This window comes from Equus przewalskii, chromosome 18, assembly GCF_037783145.1.
Source record: "Equus przewalskii isolate Varuska chromosome 18, EquPr2, whole genome shotgun sequence".
NCBI classification, from domain to species: Eukaryota; Metazoa; Chordata; class Mammalia; order Perissodactyla; family Equidae; genus Equus; species Equus przewalskii.
Genome location: NC_091848.1, coordinates 41,492,764 through 41,517,538, shown reverse-complemented (window position 1 = coordinate 41,517,538; position 24,775 = coordinate 41,492,764). Strand labels below are relative to the sequence as shown.

General features: G+C 40.5%; 1 protein-coding gene across 16 annotated transcripts in view; it reads right to left on the bottom strand.

Moving 5' to 3' along the window:
• Positions 1 to 19,386: 19,386 nt before the first annotated feature.
• IGSF11 (immunoglobulin superfamily member 11) overlaps positions 19,387 to 24,775 on the bottom strand; it is a 176,064-nt gene continuing 170,675 nt past the window's right edge. For 12 of the 16 annotated variants that reach the window (XM_070583851.1, XM_070583853.1, XM_070583859.1 and 9 more), the window contains 3 exons: positions 24,487 to 24,609; positions 23,297 to 23,447; positions 19,387 to 21,716 (listed from right to left, as the gene is read on the bottom strand). In XM_070583851.1, coding sequence (XP_070439952.1) covers positions 21,272 to 21,716; positions 23,297 to 23,447; positions 24,487 to 24,609 — 719 coding nt within the window. In that variant the 3' untranslated portion in view covers positions 19,387 to 21,271. The remainder of the gene's footprint in view (positions 21,717 to 23,296; positions 23,448 to 24,486; positions 24,610 to 24,775) is intronic. The other 4 variants (XM_070583858.1, XM_070583856.1, XM_070583857.1 and 1 more) reach the window with 1 other exon arrangement.

Sequence of the window (24,775 nt, the reverse complement as noted above, 5' to 3'; positions counted from 1 at the left end):
AAAACAGCATTGGACTCTCCAGAATCCCCATTCCATAGTGATGGCTTTTCTCATTTAAAGGTTCTGTTCCTTGGTGTCTCTGTGCTTCTCACTCTATCTTACCTTATCTCTTTATTTTTAAAATATCCTTTTGTTCTTCTCTCTGCCTCATTCTTGAGGTCTGTCTTTGTCTCTTCCTCCTAATCATTCCATTTTCTGCTCCTTTCTTTTTTTTCACCTTTAATATTGAAGTATGCTTTTTAACCATTTTTAACTTAGTTAGTAAGATTTGTTCTCTAGTATTAATTTTATAAGTACATGAGTCAAATGTTACATGCCTCTTCTTGTATGAAAACAAATAAGCAAAGGAAAACCAAATTAATATAATTTCTCTAATCCTTGGCTGTTCTATTTTACTGGGTGCACCACTAACCAACATTTGTTGGTACCACAATGGGGCAGTGCAATTAAGCAGAAAATTTAACCCAAGTGGTTATAATACCAGGAGTCATAGGAGGTGGCCAAGGTATTTCTCCCGGAGTAAAGGAGGACCAGAATGCAGCAATTGTTTGCTTCTGACAGTTGGGAAGAGCTATGACAGGCAAAGAGCATGGAGAAAGATTCAACAGGCTTTCTGACTAATCAGGTTTCATATCTATGAATTGAGATTACACCCAACTAGAGGACCTTAAACGTTCATCCTGGTTCACATCTGTTTTGTGAAAGTCAAGACGTAGGAGAGGATGGTGAGATCACGGATGACTTCAAATCTTTGAATATGGTTGACCAGAAGGACCTGGCAATTAGGTTATAAACATGTTGACTTTGTGGTAGGGAACCGCCAAAGAGAAATATCTAGCTAACATTTGTAAATTTGTGCCAGGTGCTCAGAAGAGAAATGAGGAAAAGAGATGTAATTTGGAGGTCACAGAAGCCACACACACGGCTAGCTTCATGTTCTGTGGTCTCCATCTTGATGATTCGTGCATGGCTCTGCTTGGCTCTCCTGTGTCTTCCTAACCTCCCAAGCTGGGATCCAACATGTGCCTTTCCTAACTCTTTCATTTGCAAGTGACAAAAACTCAATTCAAATTAGAATTAGTAAAAAAGGGAATTTATTGCCTACTATAACTAAAGAGTCTCGAGAAGTGCTAACCAGTAGAAATATAATGTGAGACATATAATTTTCAAGTTGTCAGTAGACACATTTAAAAAGTTAAAAGATGAAGGCGAAATTAATTTTAATAAAGTATTTTATTAATCCAATATATCTACAATTATTCAACTTTCAACATGTAACCAGAATGTTAAAATTATTAATGAGACATTTTACTTTTTTTTACACAGTAAGTCTTCACAATCTGGTGTGTATTTTACATTTCCAGGACATTTCAGTTTGGACTAGGCCATTCCAAGTCCTCACCAGCCACATGAGCTAGTGGCTACCATATTAGACAGCACAGGCCCAGAGCTAGACCTTGAGGTATGACCGGATCCAGGCATTCAAATAGTGTGGTTTGGGCTCTCTGCTCAGTTTTTCTTTTCTTTGCATATTGGGCTGATCCTCTCCAAAAAAGAGAGAATCTTCATTTGGTCAGGCAAGATGGCCCACAAGTAGTTCCAACTTATATTGTGCTTACAGCTCACAGTCACAGAGGAAAAGGCATCATTCTGAGCATTGATTGGTCCTGCTGCTATCATGTAATCATCCATGAACCACTGAGCCGAGTGAATGGAGCCAACTCCAACCTAGATTGTCTTCAACAGCTCTGGTAAACAAGGCTCTGACTGCCCAAGCCTGGTCACATGCTCCTCTCTGGACCTGGGGGTTCCGTGAGGGGGCTGGTCAGCCTCACCTGAACCACACAGAATCAAGAAGGTGGGTTCCCAAAGCAAAGGATGTAGCAAAAATCACATATTTCCATTTAACTGCCACTTGTGGGCTTAAACTGCCCCAGATCCTGGACTCTCCGTGCCATGGCAAGGGGAATTAGGAGTCAGTACTAATAGATATTAATAGCTGCTCATCTAGTCATGCCTTAACACCAGTTCCTCGTTTTCTACTTACACCATAATCGTTGTGTCAGGAATCTGGATTCCCACTCCTGGTCTGCAGGTCCTTTTAACCAGCTTCTCGACACCTGTGGCTGGATCTCTCCCATGCTAACCTGTGTGGGATTCTGCTGAGAACTTAATCAATCTTTTCCTCCATTCAGCCCTTGGACCTTGGATTTAACTTTGACCTTTTGCCTGTCCTTTCTTGCTTGAGGATTGGTGCCCCAGTCTGGAGCTCACATGTGCTCTGATGCTCAGGACCCGTACTCGCAAGCGCAGCTCTTCCACGCAACTCTCATCGCCCGAGAAGCAACTTCAGTCCTCATGGCTCTCTCCCAACACTGAACTCCAACAACCACAGCAATGAGATCATAACCAGAAGAGACAGTATAATGTGGAAAACAAGAGCATAGATCCTGGAGCCAAACAGACACTGCATTCAACGCCAGCTCTGCCTCTCTGTGGCTCTGTGATGTTGAGCAAGTCACTTTCAACTTTCAATGCCTCAGTTTCCTCATCTTCAAAATGTGGATAAAATAAGACCTATTTCCCAGGCCTCTGTTGTAAATTAGATATGTAAATATATGCAAAATACTTAGAAGAGTCTCTATTAGCGTGTATCATGGAAGGTTTGATCAGGGAAGCAGAACCACTATGACTGATATGGAATAAGGGTTTTATTACAGGGATTAGACCTCACACAGTCATGGGGAAAGCTGGGTAAGTAAAGGTCTGCACGGGGAAAGCTGGAGGATCAGGAAAACATCACTAATCAGGAAGCACAAAGGGATCCGATGAAGAAGGCCACCGCTGAGGAAGCCTGCTGCCTCTGCATCTGCCGCTGGCCTGAAGTGCCGGGTCAGAAGAGCAGGCCGCTGGGGAAGAAGCACCGGACCAAAGCAGAGGGAAAGTGGAACTCACGACAGTACCTCAGGGCATTTAACCCACACACGTTTAACCCACACACGTTTAACCCACACATTGCCAGTGGCCGAAAAAGAAGTGGGTGTGCTCCACCCAGGGGTAGGTGCCTACCGGAACTGGGAGAACGTGAAGGAGATCTCGTGGGAGCAAGAGGAGCTGGAGGCTCAGGTGCTGCTTGACCCCAACAAAGTCAAAGCAGATGAGCGACAACAGCACGAGGAGCTGTGGCTCCGCGCCCTGCACCCAATCTCCCAACACAGGTGCTGCTGCTTCACTTCCGCCTTCCAAACTCGCATGAATTTCTCCTGTGGCCAACCCTAAGCCGGAACCATGCAGCAAAGGAATCCTGGGAGAGAAATTCCCGGTTTAGCTAAACTGTCACAGCATAAAACCACCACGAAGGGTTAGCTATTATTATTATTGCTGTTATTATTATTATTCCTGCCACCAATTTGTCATTATCACTTATTGTTTATATGACACTCCACGAGAGTAAGGTCCCTGAGGATGTTTTAGTACCACCACTTTATACACAGGTTACATACGTGTTCTTTAACCCACATAACAACCCAGTTGCGTAGGCAAGGTAGGTTTTACCACCCACAGAAAGGTTACAGAGCTGGTAAGTGACAGGGCTGCAGCTCAACCGCAGGTCTGATCGACTCCAAGGCCAGGGCGCCCCCACCATGCCCCGTTGTCTCTGACGCCACAGGGTGGCAGCACCGCGCACAGTGTGGGCACCCAGCGATATTTATTAACTTGCTTTCAGTTTCCAGGTGTACATCAATTAACCAAGAATGCGGCATTCTGTGGCACAGTGGAGCTGGTTTTCACGGGAGGTTTGTGGGATCAGTGTCCTTACTAAACCGTCACACCTCAGATGTCTACAGAAATCCGAAAATTGAATGTTGCAATCCGAAACTGCAGTTCCTACAATTTGCAGCAGGTGTCACTCTAGAGCTACTGAACAATCCATGTCTGAGATCTAAAAGTATCAAGAAAAACAGTGTAATGCATGTCACGTAATGCAGGACACTGCCTACATTTTAACCTAGACAAAACAATACACAATAAAGAGAGAGAAACCATTGCACCATTTCATGTGACATTGCAGATAACAGCTTTTTTAGCAGAGTATTTCTCCCCACCCTACCCTCTTGGCTGTCAATCAGGAAGTGTCTTTAGGACCACAGCTATGAGCTAAGTGCTGGAGAGTGGCAAAATGTTAGAGATTTTTCAAAAGCTGTCCTTGTGCTGTTATGTTTTACCATCTTCAAGTCCTTATAATTATCACTGAGAGTCGGGATCTTCTCGTTGCAATGCTACCCCTAACAGCACACCATCCTCCTCCTGCTTTCTTGGCTCCTTCGCAGAGTCAGCAGTCATCATGAACTTGATGTCCTTAGGTCTGGACGAGCTCTTTCCAGACCCATACAAGGCCCATACAAGATCATGTAAGATAATAATAACCATATATTTGTTTTACCCCTCGTACTTTTCAAAGTACTGGTACAGTGGGTAGGGCAGACTTAATTGTACTCATTTTAGAAAAGTGGAACTAGGCTGAAGAGGTTGTCAATTGGCCAAAGTTACACAGCTGCCAGCCAAGCGCTGTATCTTTTGCGTGCAAGTCCGGGAGAGAAAGCAGAGTCATATATACCTATTAGTGCAGCTTAGGCATGTTCCATCCTAGGTAGGTTTTGACTGAAAGAGGATAATCAGCCTCAATGGTCTCGATAGCCATCAAATCATGATCTCCATTTATCTAGAATGATAAAGCATGGAGCTTTCTGGTTAACTGAGAGTGCCGCACATTCCTATGATTTCACACTGCTGGGGTGGCTGATCTATACCAAGTTTTCTAGAATGTAAGTTTCTTTGAGGGGAGAAACTTTGTTTTGTTCACTGCTGCATCTCCAGCACCAAGAGCAGTCCCTGGCACACAGTGAGTGCTTAATAAATATTTGTTTTAAAAAATGATGAATGAAATCTTGAAAGAAGCGAAGGGGAAAGGAACAAAAGTGAAAATGTGTACACTGTGCCATTGCATAATTCAGCTTTCTAGGTTTGCCTGAGTCAGTTAATGTATGGAGGTCAATATCTTGCATTTTATATCTTAGTCTGTTCAATAAACAGAACTATAGACAAGAAAATGAGACATTTAGCAGTAGGCAATCCTGCCTTTCTCCTGAGCCCTGGTCATTTCCCCAGCATTCATAAATGCCAGTGTTCACAAACTTTCTTGAAATCAGAACCTTATATCCAAGGTCAAAGGTCCCCCCAAAGGTATGGATGTCTAAGTTTTGTCCATCAGAAATGGCTTCCTGAATGTTTTAGAAGGATGTTGTACAGTGAAAAAAACAAGTATGCTCCTCACTGACCCTATACTTGCATTGCATCCCATCCCATCCCATTATCAAATTGTTCCAGAAACCCAGGCCATAAGGAGGTTTAAACCCACTGCATCAGGCAGGGCCTGAGGCTGGAGAGCATTCTAGGGCCCAAGGCACAACTCAGGGAGGTTTTCTGATCACTTCTCTATTGGGAGGCAAGACTGGTTCCACAGCCTCTGCCTGGATGGCTCTAGGGTTTTAGTATTACCACCCACTCTCCTCAAACAAACTGGGTCCCCATTTCTGTTACTATTTATAAGTCATCTAACTATAAACCCTCAGGCCATCCCATTCCATGTAAGAGGAGTCTTTTTTTTTTCAGGTGTACATCATAATATATTTCAAATTCTGTGTAGATTCCATAATGTTCACTACCCAAAGACTAATTATAATCCATCACCACACATGTGTTAAGAGGCGTTTCTTGATATGGTACCCTCTTCATCCCCACTTCCCTGACTCTGCCTCAGTTTCTTAGCGTTTCTTACTGAGTTCTTGAAATAGCCTCCTAACTGGTTTCTGAAGCTTAGTTTCTCCTCCATTTTGTCTTTCTATAATAGAGGTCTCATCTTATCACTTGACTTTCAGCTTTCAAACTTTATGATGCTCCAGTTCCCAAAGAATAAGGACCAAAACTTAGCAAGGTGTGTAAAGCCCTTGAGCCCTGGCCCCGAGCTATCTTACTATATTCCTCCTCTTTTCCATCAACGCCCATGCACAGCTCCACCTGCTACTCCTCAACATTAACAGGCACTTCCAGCACCCCCGGCCCACTTCCTTTGATTATTCGGTTTCCTCTGCCTGGAATGTGGTTGCCTCACTATCACATGCCTGGGAGTGTTCATTACCCAGGGCCCAGTCCTAAAAAAATCACCTGTGTGGATCATTTGTTGCTGCTGGTGGTAGAACTTGCTATAATCTTTCTAGATAATAACTTGGCAAAAGATAACAGAAGTCTAAAAATTCATATCCTTTGACCAAATTATTTGCCATATATTTCTTTTCTAGAGAAACATACTCAAGAAATTACTCACAGAGAAATCCATTGCAGTATTATTTATAATAATAAAAAGTATAAGTAATCTAAATAACCTCCTGTTGGGGAATGCTTAAAATAGTAGCTTTTGAACTTTTTTGATTACTATATATATCCACATGCAAACACACATTTACACATCTGTATATATATAGATATAATCTGTAACCAAATCTTCAGGAGACAATACATATCTCTACTACATACAATGCATCCAATTTCAATTTTTTTAAGTGCTGACTATAACCCACTATTCCTACCTATTAATGGGTTTTGAGCCACACTTTGAAAAACACTAGATTAAAAGTACAGTAAGAGGATGATGGAATATTATTTAGCTACATAAATATTTCTTAAAATAACAATAAGAATATATTAACATAACTTTAGCAATAAAAAGAAAGGTAGCAATTATCTATACAGACTGATTTTAATATTTTTTAAGCATGTATGCATTGGGATGGTTCTCTGGGGTCATTGTTAAAAGACAAGCTGCTTCAGTGTGTCCACAATTTGCCTAGTATTTCTATGTCATCATTTTTTATAGGAAGCAGAACAGAAGAGCAAGAGCAAAAGACAGTCCATCCTGTGTGACCTTGGGTTAATTATAAAATGCACTCATTTCATTCAATAAACATTTATTAGCCATAAACATTATGTGTTCAGTACTCAAAATACAAAGGAACCCCAAATCTATCGTGGGAAAGCAGATCTTTAAATTAAGGCATTGCTGTTGCAGGTAATGGACATAAGATGTATAATGGGGGCCCAAAGAGAGACAGAGAGTCCTCATTTCCACGGGGAGGTGATTCCTGGCCTGAGATTAAAGGTGAGTTCATCCCAAGAAATCAAGGAAGAAAAGAAGAGCATTCCAGATAGAAGGTTGGAACAGTGGGGTGCAGGAACAGGAGAGGTGGAACTGCAGGGTGAATTGGGGGTGTCAGACATTTGGTGTGACTGGAGCATAAGGTAAGGTAGGGATGGGGTGAGAAGTGAGGCTGGGGAGCTGAGCACTGGCAAGATCCTGGAGGGTCTTGTGCGCCATGCTGAGGAGCCTGGACGCTCTGGACCACTGATTCTTTTTTTTTTTTTTTGAAGATTGGCCCTGAGCTAACATCTGTTGCCAATCGTTTTTTTTCTTTTCTTCTTCTTCTCCCCAAAACATAGGTGTATATTCCAGTCATGAGTGCCTCTGGTTGTGCCACAGGGGACGCTGCCTCACTGTGGTTTGATGAGCGGTGCTATGTCCGCGCCCAGGATCCGAACCAGCAAAACCCTGGGCGCGGAAGTGGAGTGCGTGAACTTAACCACTCGGCCATGGGGCCGGTCCCTGGGCCACTGATTCTTAATGAGAGTGCATATTATCGTCACCTGTGCAGACGCCTGGCCCACCCCCCAGTTGTACTGACTGGTTGGCCCTTCATGAGATCTACCATTTTTTATTTTTCACTCAACCTCTTTCTTTAGGCAGTGAGGGGCTATTTAAGGATTGCAATAACCAGAGGTGCACTATCACATTTCCAACCAGCAACAGTGTGGTGAATGGACTGGAAGTGGACAGACTGAAGGCAGGAAGCCCAGCTAAAGAGACCATCATCATAGTCCAAGTGAATAGGGAACAGGCTAAAGGAAAAGCAGTTGGGAAGGAGAAGAGAGAAAGGATATTGGCATGTCAAGTCCACAGCTTGGACTTATACGGAGGCAGTGGTGTGGCATAGGTGGGTTGCCGTGCTGGGAGGTTTAGCTCTCGCATAGTCTCCTGCAGCCCTCCTAAATAAACAGGTGAAATAAAGACAGATAATTTGCTATGCTAACAGAACTATAGGAAAAATCCTCCACTGTCCCTCCCTCCATTTTGCCCACTTTCCAGTAGATTGCCACCTCTGAGCAGCTCCTCTGTCTGAAGCCACCACTAGTGTCTGGGGGCAGAGAGAGGGCACATGAAGGTGGAGGCAAATTAAGGACGACTGCCTTTCCCAACTTCTCAGGGAAAATAATACTTACCTCATGGGCTGGAAGTGAGAACAAATCAGATAATGTATGGACTGTGTCTGGCACATGGCGGGCTTTCGATAAATCACTTCCTTGTCCCCGTGCGGGAGTGAGTAAGGCCCAAGGCCCTCTCGCCTGACCAAAACTGTCTACCCAGCTCTATTTCTTCTCTGAAACATATTTATAAGTTTTCTAGTGCAAGACTAAAATGACAAGTTTTCACTTTCTTTTTCAGACAAGACAGGGGAATTTTTTTCATCATATAGAATAATTAAAGTCGGAGCTGGCTGAAAGATGTTCCCCCTTTTCAGCTGTGTTTCATCAACTGAGAAGAAATTCTCTTTCCTGATAATCCTCCCCAAAAGGTAACATTCTTTTCACTCTTATACTCAATTTAAAAAAAAGTGCTAGCAGCAACACATCTGAAGATTCCTTGTACCCATCTAAAAGTTAATTCCTCTTTAGTGCTTTGCAAGTAACCAAAAACACTACACTTAAAAAAAAACTATGCTGCCGAGGGTTCTATTAAAGCTGTTCTTTTTATAAAAGTGCGGTCACAAATCAATGCATTGTTAATGAAGAGTTTTCCTCTACAGGCCTCTAGAGTTATGTAGAGACTCCAGACTTGCTCATGACTTCTCGCTGGGGGAGGGGTAGGCTGGGAGCTTACACAATGGGGGCCTTCAGCTCCGCTGACTTCAGAAGAACCTAGCGATGAGGTCAGATGCCAGAACCAGCCTTTTCCCACTCCTTCCCGAATGGAAGCCCAGATTGTTGTGAATAGAACTAGGGAGAGGGGTGTACTGATCTTAATCACTCAAATCTTCCTCTTAATTTGAAAATGATCAAAAAAGCACCTATTCTTCTTCTTCTGGAAGCACAAACATCAGAAAACACTATATGGCAATTAAGAGCCAGGTTGCCTATATCTGAATCCTGGTCCCAGCTCCACTTCTGCAATGTAACCTTGGGCTACGTAATTGCTTGTGCCTCGTTTCCTTATCTGTAAAAGGGGATAGTGATAGTACATACCTCATAGAGTTGTTGTGAGGATTAAAATGAGTTAATAGACGTAAAGTGCTTAGAAGAGTACCTGGCACATAGTTTCTGGTCAATAGATGCTATTCAGCAGAGAACAATTCCAGGCTGGATTAACCCACGGAGCTGTTTGAAATGGGTCTGGTCTATAGCAGAGATTATAAGTACTGGGCCACATGCCAACTAAGGCATGTAAGTCTCCAGGTCGCTACAACCCGTCTGGCCCAATTCTCTCATTTACTAACCTCTCTAGGCATTTGAGGTTTTGATCTCTACACTAAAGACATTGGGACTCGGAAAATCCCAGCTCCTACCTACATCATAGTAATGGAGGGGCTCTGTGAGCTTGGAGGGGTAAGGATGGCCTTGCCTTCTTGATGACTGGAAAGAGGGGGGCGAGGAAGAGGAGCATTATGAGCTGGTTGTATATGAGACTCAGCTCTTCTGTAGTCTCTCTGTTGGAACTTTTTTCCATTTCTTATCAATTCAAACAAGTGCCCTAAAGTAAAAGAGTAACAGCTACAATTTATTAAGAACTATGTCATTTTACATGTATTATCTAATTGAATCCTCAGAACTGTGATGGAGGAATTATGATCGTCATTTTATAGGTGAAGAAAATGAGGCCGGGGCAGGCTAAAGAGGCCTAAAGTCAGTTAGGAAGCGACGGATCTGGGAAGGCAGCGCAGGGTCCGGGGTAAAGCAGTGCATCCTTCCAGTTAAAATCCTCCAAATACACCACACGCCTTCAGGAACTGCTTTGTCCCCCTCAAAACTTCTCTCCCAAGAGAATCCCCTCAAATTCACTCTCCTCTCACAATGGCTCTGACTACCATGAGCTGAAGGTGGTGAGGGAAATAGTATCTTATGCAAATTGCAAATGCCCTGGGAAACTGATGAGAAAAAATTAAAAGGCTGTGAGATGCCCAATTATGTAGGAATTAAAGAGAAAGGCTCAAAAACCTTGACTGTGTGGAGAAAATTATTCTAATTCTCTAGAAGGTCAGAGATAGAAATTCTCTCCAATTATTAAAAAACACTTGGGCAAAGAATGACTGGGAGGAATTAAGAGTTCTGTCCATGCCGTGTCAAATTTGAGGCAGTGCCAAGACTTTTAATATTCATTAGCTATCTTAATAGAGGGGTGGTCTATGGCAACAGATGAGCAATACTCTTGGCTCTACAACTTACTAGCTTTGTGACCTTGAGTAAATTACTTAACCTCTCTACACCTCGGTCTCCTCATCTAGAAAATTAGCATAATACTAGGAAGCATGTTGTGAGGATTAAATGGGATACACACAAAGTGATTAGCATGCTGTCTGGCATATAGTAGGTGTGCCATAAGTGCTGATGTTTTCCCAACCTTCCCATTCTCCTGATTTAAAAGTGATGGTAATTAGAACACAGATGTGCTATTTTGGAATAAAATGTGGGAAAATGGGAAACAAGGGACTTTTTTGGCAGACAGACAATAATTACTGAGTCTTCTCCTTTCTCTTAAACAAAAGGAGTTTCCACGTGCTATTTTATGCAGCATCACCCAAACAGTAGCTCCCGTAAAACGAGCTGGAATACTGAGTAGGTGTAAACGACTTAGCTCTCACCTAGAATCTAAACCTCTGAACTACTACTACTAATGGCTAATATTGACTGTTTACTATGGCTGGACACTATGCTATTCGTTTGATGTGCATTAGTTCATTTAGTCCTCACAATCTCAAAGGTAGCTACTATTATCTCCATTTTGTAGATGAATTTGAGCCTTTGGGAATTTTGTAATTTGTCCAATATAATGGACAATTGCAACTAGTCCATATACGTATACATGGAAATATAATTCTGTCCAAGCCCCAAATGCAAAACTGCTGTAATCTGATGAACTTGGGGAGCAAGAGATGCATGGTATAGAAATATGACTTCGATGTAAATTATTTTAGGCTAAATGATCTAATCTAGTTATCTAACCTGCCAAAATTAATCAGATATCAACCGAACCCATTGTTAAATACACAGTAGGCACTTACACTTATTGTTTTGCCTAATAGTTTTGTCTCTATCGTTAATGTCTTATGATTAAGTAAGTCTTATGATTGTGCCCTGCCTTCACCTAAAATAGGGAAATAATACCTTACTCACAAGAGAGCTGTGAGGAAAAGCTATAAATAACCACATACACATAGAATTGACAAGTCACCTTTTCTCTAAATTGCATTTATCATCTCAACACTTCTTTGTAAAGTTGAGTATGTATTATTTTACTAAACATGTTAGATGACTTGTCTGAAAGAGGGCTCAAAGAAGGCCAAACAACTGGGACCCCAGGTCTCTCTTTCAGACATTGGTTCACTCAGACAGGAGCACGTATTGAGAAAAACAGCTGGCAGATTTCTCACTAGTTTGGCAAAATTGCTTAACCACTCTTAGCCTCAGTTTCCGGACTTATAAAATGTGAGTGATAACATCTTCCCCATAGGATTGTGAGGAGCTTAAATGAATTAATGCTTAAATGCATTTTAAAAAGTGCCTGCCATGTAGAAAGCACAAGTTATAGCTATTATTATTTTTATGTAAAACACTTTACAGCTACTTAAACATGGGATTCTTCCAAATCACTGCATTTAGTGTGTTATCCCCACAGCTTTTCCAAAGAATACTGCACCTCTAATATCACATCAAAGACCACCCAGGGAATTCATCCCCAACATCTAGAACAGTGTTTAGCACATAGTAAGGGATCAAATATGATTGTGGAATAATTCAGTTTATACTCCAGCAGGAAAGATGAATCATATATAGTAATACAGGAATATAATACAGATGTGACAATTCCCTTATAGGTCGTAAATGCTATAGCTTGTGAGAAGCTGTCACTTTGATGCCAAACCTCTTAATCTCAAGTTCATGTGCCCAACGCACAGTAAGCCAAACACTGAGACATCAGTACTTGGAGATGGAGAAAGGTTTATTTGAATTGGCCAAGATGAGAAGCTGGGAGCATGGGTTCACTCAAATCCACTTTCACAAGAGCAGAAAACAGGGGGTTTTATAGAGCTAAGAGGCTTGGCAGGCGAAGCTTTGGAGAAACAAAGGGGTCACTCCTTATAAGCCCCTGGGCAATCTGCTCTGGCTGCTGGGGGCCGGCCATCCAATGATCACAACCTCCCTGAAGGAGTTCTCTTTCTTCTACAAAGCCAACTCACAAATTCTCAAGATCCGAGTCACCCCTCAAGTTAAACAAGAAAACAGCAAAGTGACAAGATTCATCTATGTCTGTGCTGGGAACAAGGTCAAAAGGCAATCATGTTCTTATTGAACATCTACAGTAACCCCCAGGTACCTGGCTTCAACTTCTCACTAGACGGAAAAGGAGAGGATTTATGGAGGACAGAGCATAGGGATTTGACTTGTGGTACAAGAACATTTAGCTGGAGGTAGGTGGGAGGTGTACAAAAAAGTGAAAGAAAAAAAGAACTAGTCAGTTCAAGGTTAAGGTGAACAGGCCTGGAGCAAAGTTTGCATGCAGAGGAGTAGACATTGGGAATGGAAAGACAGTGGACCATTTGAGGAAGGAACTGAATGAAGCAAGCCAAGGAGTAAGAATTTTATTTAATGCACAATTGAGAATCCTGCAAATAGTAGAGTACTATAAGATTTGTTTAGGGGCTGGCCCCATGGCTGAGTGGTTAAGTTTGCAGGCTCCGTTTCAGTGGCCCAAGTTCACTGGTTCAGATCCTGAGCACGGACCTACACACTGCTCATCACGCCATGCTGTGGCAGCATCCCACACAGAAGAACTAGAATGACCTACAACTAGGATACACAACTATATACTGGGGCTTTGAGGAGGGGGAAAAAAATCACTGAAAACAGATGTTACCTCAGAGCCAATCATCAAAAAAAAAAAAAAAAAAAAAAGATTTAACTACTGATTATTTTAGAAACTAATGTTCCAGGATTTCTGGTTCCAGCCATAATGGGGTAGTCTCATTACAAGCCCCATTGTAGGATAGTCTTCCTTCTTACAATTAAAAAAAAAAAAAAAAACTGGACATAACACAACAAGCAAGCATAGGAAGACTGAACAGTGGAAAGAAGATGGATTTCCTAGGGACCTTGGTACTCCCCTAAGCCTGCACTCACACCTAGTATTAACAAGGTGGAAAGAAGTAGTGCAAGGCAGGGTAATAAGGCAGGGTAACTGACTCTCCACTTCCCCCTTGCCCTGGTCTCAGCAGGCCCAGTGGGGCCGTGAGCCTCCATCCCACCTACCATCAAGAAGGCAGAATGAGGTGGCACTCCACTTCCCTCCATCCCTTCCACTGGTGTCAGTGGGCAGCACAGAGGTGAGTTTCTACTCCCACCCTGCAGCAACAAGTGGTGTGAGTCAGCACTCTGCTCCTTACCTCCTGGGTCTCAGCTCAAGGCTAACGTTACACCCCCACTTGAAGCACAAGTTGCTGCCCACTTTCCCCAAGAAGGTGTAAGCAGAGCCAAGGGGGAGCCAGCCCTCTACTGCACCCATCTGCAAAGAGACCGTGTAAACAATCCACTTTTGCCGAGGTGCTATCAGTGGGGCCTGGTGGGAAACTACACATACAGACACCTCTGGCTCTTGTGCTACACCTCAGCAAAGAGAAACAAAGGGAATGCCTGCTAAAAAAATGAATGCTAAAAAGAGGGTCCAGAATCTCATAATATCTGAAATGTCCAGGAGAAAATAAAAAATCACTAATCACCCCAAGAACCAGGAAAATCACAACTTGAATAAGACTATCAATAGATTAACATTAAGATGAATCAGATGTTGGAACTCTCTGACAAAATTTTTAAAGCAGCTATAATAAAAATCCATCAATAAGCAATTATGAATTTTCTTGAAACTACTAAAAAACTAGAAATCTCAGTAAAGAAAGAGGAATGAATAGTACAGCTACAACATGGATGAATCTAAAAAACATAATGTTAAGTGAAGTAAGCCAGTCATGAAATACACACACACATTGTATGATACCATTTATACAAAAGGTCCAGAGTAGGCAAATCTCTATGCAGAAAGTGGATTAGTGGTTGCCTGGGGCTGAAGGTGGTGTGGAATAAAGATCGACTGCTAGTGGGTACAGGTTTCTTTCTGGGGTGATAAAAATGTTCCAAAATTAGACTATGGTGGTGTTTGTGCAACTCTCTAAAACATACTAAAAACCACTGAACTGTACACTTTTTATGAGTGAAATTTATGGTGTGTAAATTACATCTCAATATAATTTAAGTTGAAATTTAAATTAATAATTAAATTTTGTTTAAAAAAGAATCAAATGTAAGTTGCCAAACTGAAAAATACAAGTAGCTGAAATAAAAAACTTGCTGGATGGACTCAACAGTATAGTGGAAACAAGAGAAGACAGGAATCAGTAAATCTGAGGACAGATCAATAGGATTTACCCTGAACAACAGAGAGAAAACAGACTGAAAAAATGAAGAGAGCCTCAGAAACCTGTGGGACAATAACAAAAGATCCATCATCAGAGTCCCAGGAAGCTTTGAGAAAGAGAGTGGGGCTGACAGAGTATTTTAAGAAATAATGGTTGAACACTTCCCAGATTTTTCAAGTGCTGAAAGAAAAGAACTGTCAACCATGAACACCATATCCAGTGAAGAATGAAAGGGAAATAAAGACATTCTCAGACAAAAGAAAACCAAATAGAATCTGTTGCTAGCAGACCTACCCTTACAAATCGGCTAAAGGGAGTTCTTCAAACAGAAAGGAAAAGATAAAAGAAGGAATCTTGGACCATCAGGAAGGAAGAAAGAAGAATAAAGAAGCAGAAATATAGGTGCATATAATGGACTTCTCCTCATGAATTTTATAAATCATATTTGATGATTGCAACAAAAATTATATATCATCTTATGATCAAGAAAAAGATATTTAAAAGTGGGGAAAGAAAAGGGATATATATGGAAATAAGTTTTCACACTTCACTGAAAGTGGTAAAATGTCAATACAAGTAGACTGTGATATGTTAAGTATGCTTACTGTAATACCTAGAATTAACATTAAAAACAATTATACAAAGTGATATATTCAAAAACACTATAAATAAATCAAAATTATTCAAGTAACTCACAAGAAAGTAAGAAAAGAGGAACAGATAATAAGAAACAGAGGGGGAAAAAAACCCAGAAAACAAAAAATTAAATAGATTTCAGCCCTATATATATCAATGATTACCTTAAATGTAAACGGTCTAAATATATGAATTAAAAGATAGATATTTGCAGAGTGGATGAAAAAATATGATGCAACAATATGCTGTCTACAAGAAATTCACTTCAAATATGATGACATAGGAACATTATAAGAGGATGGAAAAAAGTATACCACACAAACATTAATTTAAAAAATGTAGGAGTGGTAAATTAATCCCAGATAAAGTAGACTTTACAGAAAATTACTAGAGACAAAGAGGGACATTACACAATGATAAAAGGATCAATCCACCAGAAAGACATAAAGATTCTAAATATATGTGCACCAAAGAAAGAGCCTCAAAATACACGAAGCAAAAATTGGTAGAGCTGAAAGGGGAAACAGACAAATCTACAATAATAGTTGGGGACACCAACTAATAACTAATAGTTGAAACACCCCAGTTTCAGCAACTGATTACTAGATAGAAAATCAGTAAGGATTTAAAACTGACCAACACAAGCATCCAACAGGATCCAATTGACATATACAGAACATTCCACCCAACAACAGCAGAATAAACATTTTTTAAGAGCCCATGGAACATGTACCAACACAGACTATGTCCTAGGACATAAAAAAAACTTCAAAAAATCTAAAAGAACTAAAATAATACAATTATTTTTCTAATTTCAACCTAAAAATCATTAACAGAAAGACAACCAGAGAACTTCAATAACTTGGAAATTGACACATTTCTAAATAATCCACGAGTAAAGAGGAATTCTCATAGGAAATTTTAAAAACACACAGAATTGAGTTAAAATGAAAATACAACATGTCAAAATATGTGGATGCAGCTAAAGAAGTATTGGGGGCTGGGGGGGGGGGGAATTATAGCCCTAAATGCTGACTAAGAAAGAAGAAAGAGTTTCAATTCTTTGCTCCCATCTCAAGAAACTAGAAAAATGAGAGAAAAATAAACCCATAGCAAGCTGAAGGGATGAAATAATAAAGAGCAGAAATCAATAAAACTGAAAACAGAAAAACAGAAAAAAAATCAATCAAAGAAAAATGTGGTTATTTGAAAAGAATCAAAAGTGACAAACTTCACACAAGATTGATAAAAATTAAAAAGACAGAAGACACAGATCACCAACGTCAGGAATGAAACAAGGGATATTGGTACACATCCTGCTCTCATTAGAAGAATAAGGGAAAAATACAAATAACCTTTACACTTACAAAATTGACAAGCTAGAAGAGAGGGATCAATTCCTCAAAACCCACAAACTATCAAAAGTCAATCAAGATGAAACAGATAACCTGAATAATACTATAACATTAAAGCAATTGAACTAATAATTTAAAAGCTGAAAAACAAATCTCAGGCACAGATGATTTTACGAGATAATTCTATGCACTTACAAATAAAAATACTCAACAAAATATTAGCAAATCAAATACAGCAATGTTAAAAAAAAATTATACACCATAACCAACTGCAATCTATTCCTGACATGCAAGGCTGGTTCAACATTTGAAAATCAGTCAGAATAACCCAGTCTATTAAAAGACTAAAGAAAAAAAATCATATGATTGTATCAATTGATGCAGAAAAAATATTTGACAAAATCCCACACATACACATGATAAGACACTCTCAGCAAATTAGAAATAGAGTGAAACTTCCTCAACTGATAAAAAGCATCTACAAAAACTTACAACATCATACTAAATGGTAAAAGAATGAATGCTTTCCCCCTAAGACTGGGAACAAGGGCCATCACACTCCCTACTTTTATTTAACATAGCACTACAAGTTCCAATCATTGACATAAGGCAAGAAAAACAAAAGGCATACAGATTGAAGACCAAGAAATAAAACTGTTCTCATTTGCAGATAACATGACTATGTATGTCAAAAATCCCAAGGAATCTACAAAAAACAAAACGAAACAAAAAACCAAACTCTGAAGAAGTGAGTTCAGCAAAGTTGCAGAATATAAAATCAATACAAAAAATTCAATCACATTTCTATTTACTAACAACAAATAGATAGAAACTAAAATTTAAAACACAGTAACATTTACAATTGCTTCAAAGAAAATTAAATAACTTAGGAATAAATCTAATAAAACATGTACAGGATCTGTATCCTGAAAATTACAAAATGCTGATGAAATAAATGAAAGAAGACCTAGACAAAAGGAGAGACAGGTCATGTTCATGGGTTGGAAGACTCAATATAGTAGAGGCCAGTCCTACCCAAATTGATTTATAGGGTTAATGCAATTCGTATTAAAACAGCAAGGTGTTTTACAGGCATAGACTGTCTTATTCTAAAATTGATATGAAAAGGCAGAGGACCTAGAATAGCTAAAATGATTTGAAAAAGAAGAATGAAGCGGAAGGAATCACTCTACCAGACGTCAACGCTCGTTAAATGGCTACAGTGGTCAGCATACTTTGGGTGGAGGAACAGACAGAGAGATCAGTGGAACAGCTACAGAACTCAGAAAGAGGTCAACACGAATACATCTAAATGATTGTTTTCAAAGGGCCAAAGCAATTCACCGGAGGAGGAAGAATAGACTTCAACAAATGGTGCAAGAGCAACTGCGCTCCTAGGCGTTTATCTCAAAGAAATGAAAACCTACATTCACATAAAGACTTGTAAGAAATGTTCACACTAGCTTTATTTTTAATAGCCCCAAACTATAAACAATTCAAATATCCTTCATATCGTTCAATGAGTAAACGGTTAAACAAACCATGGTAATCTGCACCATGGAATACCACTCAGCAACAAAGGAATGAACTATTGACACATGCAACAACTTGGATGGTTCTCAAGAAAGTTATGCTTGGTGAATAAAAGCCAAGCCTCAAATGTTACATACTGCATGATTCCATTCATACAGCATTCCTGAAATGACAAAACTGTAGAGCTGGAAAACAGATCAGGGATTAGGGACTTGGGAAGGAAGGAGGTGGCTGTGACTACAAAAGTGCATATAACTAAGTGCAAGCACACACGCACACACACGCATAAGTGCACTATAACTGCTGAAATCTGAATAAAGTTGATGGATTGTATCCATGTCAATTTGTGAAACCGTATAATAGTTACACAAGATGTTACCCTTCGGAAAAATTAGGTGAAGGGGATATGGGAATCTCTATTATTTCTTATAACTGCATGTAAATATATAATTATCTCAAAATAAAAAGTTAAAGGAATGAGTCAATATATATCAAGAGCCACAATCAATCAGGGTCATAACTTTCTGAACGGAAACTTCGCAAATCCAGTTGAGAAATCATCAGTCATTTATCTACTCAACACCCATATTAGGCACTGTGCTAGGTAATGAGATTCAGGGGTGAAAGTCATGGGCTTTGTCTTCATGAACTTTCAGACAGGAAATATGAAAACAGCTCAATGGATGAAAAGGACCATTAAATCTTCAGTCATACACGTGAGAATTGGACTCAAATTTCTAACAATAAGAGTAAGGTGAAATAATTTTGGAATATTATATGCTCACTATAGTCATTATGAATAGTATTTAACAGAATGGAAAATGCTTATAACATTAAGGGAAACATTAAATACAAAACCATAGAATATATAACTATGTACTGGGGGGCTTTGGGGAGAAAAAGGAGAAAAAAAGAGAAAAAAGAAGAAGATTGACGACAGATGTTACCTCAGGCACCAATCTTTTAAAAAAAACCCATATATTCATTAGTAATTAATAATTAAAGACAACTTGTTTTTATATGAATAAACTTTTATTGAAATTTAGATAATTAGAAAGAATAAAGAAATGCAAGATAAATGCTTTCTAAACAACATCTGATAGTATCAGCTTTTCTGTCATGGTATTTTCACTTTCTTTATAAAAAGTATAGACATTCATTTATTTAAATTTTTACAAAGTCAAGAACCATCAAATGGAAAAAATAAGTAATGCTAAAGTAAATTTAGTTTCTCATCAATATTGGAATGGTTGCAATGGTTAGGTTCTGAGCTTAGCCCTCTCAGAAAACGAATGTACGCTGCAGCTGTTGGGTTCCATTTATTCAAATAGGTCTGAAAATCGGGAGGCCTTCCCTGTGACAACTGTGATTACAGGAAAAGAGGGCAAAAAGGGAAAAAGTGGGAAGAGGGAGTGAGACGAATTGGGATAGAAAAGATACTCATCAAATCACAAGCTCAGTGTCGTAAATAATTTAGGAAACAAATTTGGGAAGAAATCATTCATGTGTTGCTCAAAGTGTGATTAAGGCGAATCAGCCACCAATGCAAGTATGGGCAGATCCACGCGGCACAAATAGAATGAGGAGTTTGTAAATTATCTGGTGAACTGCAAGGCCAGCCAAGCTAGGTAATTAATCACAAAAGGAGCCTCTTTACAGAGGTGTAAAACGCAATTGGGCGAAATTGCAACCCTGAGCTGTGATAAATACAGGGCAGACCCTCCCAGGAGCATATCTGAAGACATGCCTTTTGTCTCAGTCTTATCTCTTTTGCAAAATAATTATTTGGAAAAGAACAAAACAACTCCTGCCCTGCCTGTAACAACCTACTAACCTCGACTTGTCAAACAAGGAGAAAGTTATCTACCTCAGTACAAAAGGCAGCAGGTGCTGCCCTCATTAAGAAGAACCCACTGCGATAGCCAGGGAGGCCTGGACAGCCCAGCTCTGAGAGGCTGTCAGCAAGCGGACGCCCCTGAGACCTGCCTTCCTGCTCTCGTGCTGCCCACTCAACCCAGCTCTTCCGCGATGGGCCTCCTGCTGGGCTCTGTGAACACTCACTGCACATGGTGTCGCCTTTGCTTTGCTAGCCCAATGCCTCTCATGTATGATTTTTAAAAACCATTAGTTTTCTTTAAAAAAAATTTTTTTCCAGGAAATAATGAACAGTAAACGTCACAGACCTGTAACAGACCCTAGAAAAACATAGACAGGCAAGAATCTGTCCGTATAGCAATATTCCAAATATGAAATTCATGGTTCTGGAGGAGATAAATAAATAAATAGGAACGGGCTTCTCAGAGAAGTTTCTTTTGTTTCCCCCTATTTCTTACTGAATTTTGTTTGTGCAAAAAGTTTTGATTCTATGATACAAGAGGCAGCCCTGTGGGGACCGATATTAACCATTTCTGCCATTAAGCCCTCTCCAAAGAGGGGACGGGGGAGGCAGAACGTATCCCAGGGCTGCTCATTACTTTTACTAAAGACGCCTATCTTTTTAAATCATTTCATTATTTAAATTCTGTCTGGCACTTTAGTCTCTTGAACAATTATTAAGTTAGGCATGAATTAAAGAACCAGCCCATCTGGACTGCAGTTTCAGCTTTAAGTGCTATTCTGCTCTCGCATCTTTTTCCTTGGCTTGGCACATCTTTGAGATCCAGCTTTTTGAATAGAATCCTGGGACAGCTGTGGTGGTGAAACAAGTCTTCATGGTGGAACATTCCAGTTCATTACACAACTCTTAGTGGCCAGGTAACAGCACTGCCTGCTTCTTTGCGCTTTTTACTGGTATCGTTACAAGGAAAGTGTTTCTTTCCGAGCGCACACCCACCCTCCCCTCCCCCTTGCATGGGGCAGTCCACTGATTCTTTCCTGAATGCTCCGTCCACTCACGTCCTATACCAGGGACCCGGCCCGACTCTGGGCTGGCACCATGACAGGAACAGCGCCAATTCGCTCCAGGGTTGCTTGGCTGACGGTGTAGGAGTGTGTGTGCTGAGGCCGCGGCTTCCTGCTGACTGAGCCATTGCTCCTGGATACGACCTGTGGTGGCGACCCTCTATTGGCTGTCACTACCAGAGTCTTATGTGGAGCTGGGACCAGATGGTTCCCATTAGCATAGATGGATGGTATATTGGCATTGCCTGAGTGGAGGGAGAAAGACTGGCGCAAGTCACTGAAGTGGTTGAGTGACTCCGTGTTTCTGTGAACTTTCGGATTGCTGCTCCAGTACTGACTGTTGTAGGTGTTAGAAGAGGTCAACGTGTTGTTCTCTGAGGAGGATATCTCAGTGTGGAATGCTTTGGCAGAAGAAGAACATTTAGGTGGAAGATCATCCTCTCTGAAACGGAACAAAAATAAAATTGTTGTTAGGATTCACTTGAGGTTTACCCTCCCTCCTGCCCAGAACTCTTTCCTCTTAAGTTACGGCCAGTGTGTCTGCAAGATACAAACCCTCAGGACAGACCATATTATGCCGAAAGCAAACCCAGCAGTCCTGGTGCCTCAGCTTTGACATCCATTCCCTTTGAGACAATGCTCAGGAAAAATAGTTCCCTCAGCTTCTCAATCTCCAAGAGAAAAAAAAGGTAATACCAAATCTCTCAAAGACCATGCCTTCCAATATAACTGAAAAAGAAAAGTATATATGTGTGCCTGTATATATATGTACATGTTTATGTATCTTTATATATGTGTGTGTCTGTGTGTGCGTGTAAATTTTTTTTTTCCCTCTAAATAGGAAAATAGTCCATGAAGAAATCCGCTGAGCCAGCTGCTGTAAGATAGCTGGGAAACCAAACCCCAGGTATGGGGAACTCCAGGAAATGGTTAGAGCTGCCTGACTTTCTTACACTTCGGGGTCTGAGATATCACTGTGGTGTGCTGATGAGAGGATTTCCTCGGTAATCTGATGCAGGGATGAAATCTAACCCCACAAAGTCCTAACCCTTAAGAATTACAAGAAGCTAGGAGAAGTCATTAATTTAATTTAACATGTTAACTAATTCATTTCACATTTCTTGAGCAGCAGGCATTCTACTAGATGTTTCATGTTAAAAAGACACAGCTCCTATAGCCAAGAAGATTATGGCCAAACGGGGGTGACAAAAATGCAAGAGCATCTGCAAGTCTGAAAGGCTCAACTTCTGTGAGGAGGTGATGCCTGGACTAGACCTGAATCAGATCAAGGAATTTACCGAAGGGTTGGATGAAAAGGGAAGGAAGAGGGTGGAGGCTTGTGCAAAGACCCTGAGGCATGAGAGAATACAAAACAGACTGGAACACAAAGGGATCAGGGAAGCGGGGAAAGATCCTGAAGGGCCGTGTATGTCATGCTAAGCAGACTGGAGTCATTAAAGCACTTTCAAAAGGATATAACGTGATGCAATCTGACACTGAGCTTGAACCCCCATATCTCGACAATTTGCCAAGAGTCACTTCTCTTTAAAGACCATTTGACACTGTTTTCTTAAGACGTTCATATTCTTGATGGAACTGTCTTTCACACCAAGCCATCCTGCTTTGGCCTCAGTGGACACAGGTACCGGTATGCTCTTACGGTGCTCCTTCTTGCTTTATGCTCTCATCCCTTATAAATGCCAATGTTAAACACAGGTTTTAAACTAACTTTTCTACTGTGGCAGCCACCTAACCCCACCTATCCTGGAGATGGGGAGGAGAGGGGAAATTCTTCCCTTGGGTCCTCCTAGTTAGGCACATGCTCGACCCTCCTCCCCTTTCATGATCCAGTAAATAAAACTGAGTAGCACCATGAGGAAAAATGATATAACAAGAAAATATTATTTGGCTGCTTTAACTATCTTGAACATCACAGTCATAAGATTAGCAAAGAAATTGTAGCTGCCAAAATGAATAGAAATAGACATTAGTTATGCAAGACAAATTATCTGACACACAAACCTTATTTCATTGGGAATTTCTTCTTCCTCCTCCTCTTTATTTTTGCTTCTCCAGTAAAAGAATGCCCCTAAAATTAGTGCAATGCAAAAAATGATAATGACTGCACCAGTGCCAATGGCTCCAGCTATTAGTCCAATGCTCCTGGGCTGGGCTGCAAAATATATTTAAGGTAGATTTAAAGAACCAAAAGAGAAGCGAGAAAGAGAGAAATGGCATATACACATGCAACTTTATAAACTACCACAGAATCTTCTTAAAATGTACAAAATTGCCTAATGTAGTCCATCCATATAAAGCGAAACCTCAGTTAACTTTCTGTATCCCCAGTCGCTGGGACTAACACACAGTAGGTTCACAGACATTTACTGAAGGAATGAACCTTACATGGCTCAGTGTTTCAGGAGAGCAACACCTAGAGTGGAGCAGGAAAAGGATGCTCACCTGCCTGATTGGCCCAAAGGAACCCTGGCAATCGGTGGGATAACTTAGCACCTCCTCCCAGCCAGACCACTCCCGTCTGCAACGGGTATTCAAATAACCCAGAATTCTCCACTAAAGAGAAAACTTCTGCACTTCTTATTTATGACCTGGCCACCTAACAAATAAGGAGATGTAAGGGATACAGAGAAAATGCAAGGAGGTCTTGCCATGGCTGTAAGATCCTCACAAATTTTTATAACATCTGTAGTACTATATAATCAAAACTGACTTGATTCTAAGGATCCTGAGGAGAAAGACATTTTGTCATAAAGAAGATGTCACATTGCTGAGGCTGGAAAGTATACTAATACATTTATAAAATATTTTCTTTTTTTTTTTTAAAGATTTTTTTATTTTTTTCCTTTTTCTCCCCAAAGTCCCCTGGTACATAGTTGTATATTCTTAGTTGTGGGTCCTTCTAGTTGTGGCATGTGGGACGCCATCTCAGCGTGACTCCATGAGCAGTGCCATGTCCGCGCCCAGGATTCGAACCAACGAAACACTGGGCCGCCTGCAGCAGAGCGCGCGAACTTAACCGCTCGGCCACAGGGCCAGCCCCTAAAATATTTTCAATAACGATTAAAACCGAAAGAATTTCTATTTCATCTTTGAACAACCTAAAAACAATTCAGCAGAACTCTTCATTTCCTGGTTTGACAGAGACCTTGGCGTCTCAGACCCAGAGTGGACTCAGAATTTTACATACTTACGTGAAATAACCTGGAGATCCAAAAGACAGCTGCTGGTTCCAATGGCATTAGAAGCCACGCACTGGTACAAACCTGAGGACAGTGCGCTGATGTTGCGGATGGTGACTGTCCCCTGGACCTGATCTGTCACAAAAATAATAATCAAGTAAGGATTTAGGAGAAAAAATATGAAAACCAAAGAAATTAGCAGAAGATAAGACTATAAAAATAGACAAACACTGAAGAGCTATAATAGCTGTTTTTAAAAAAACTTTTTTGGTTCATGAATGCTAAAGACTAAAACCATGAC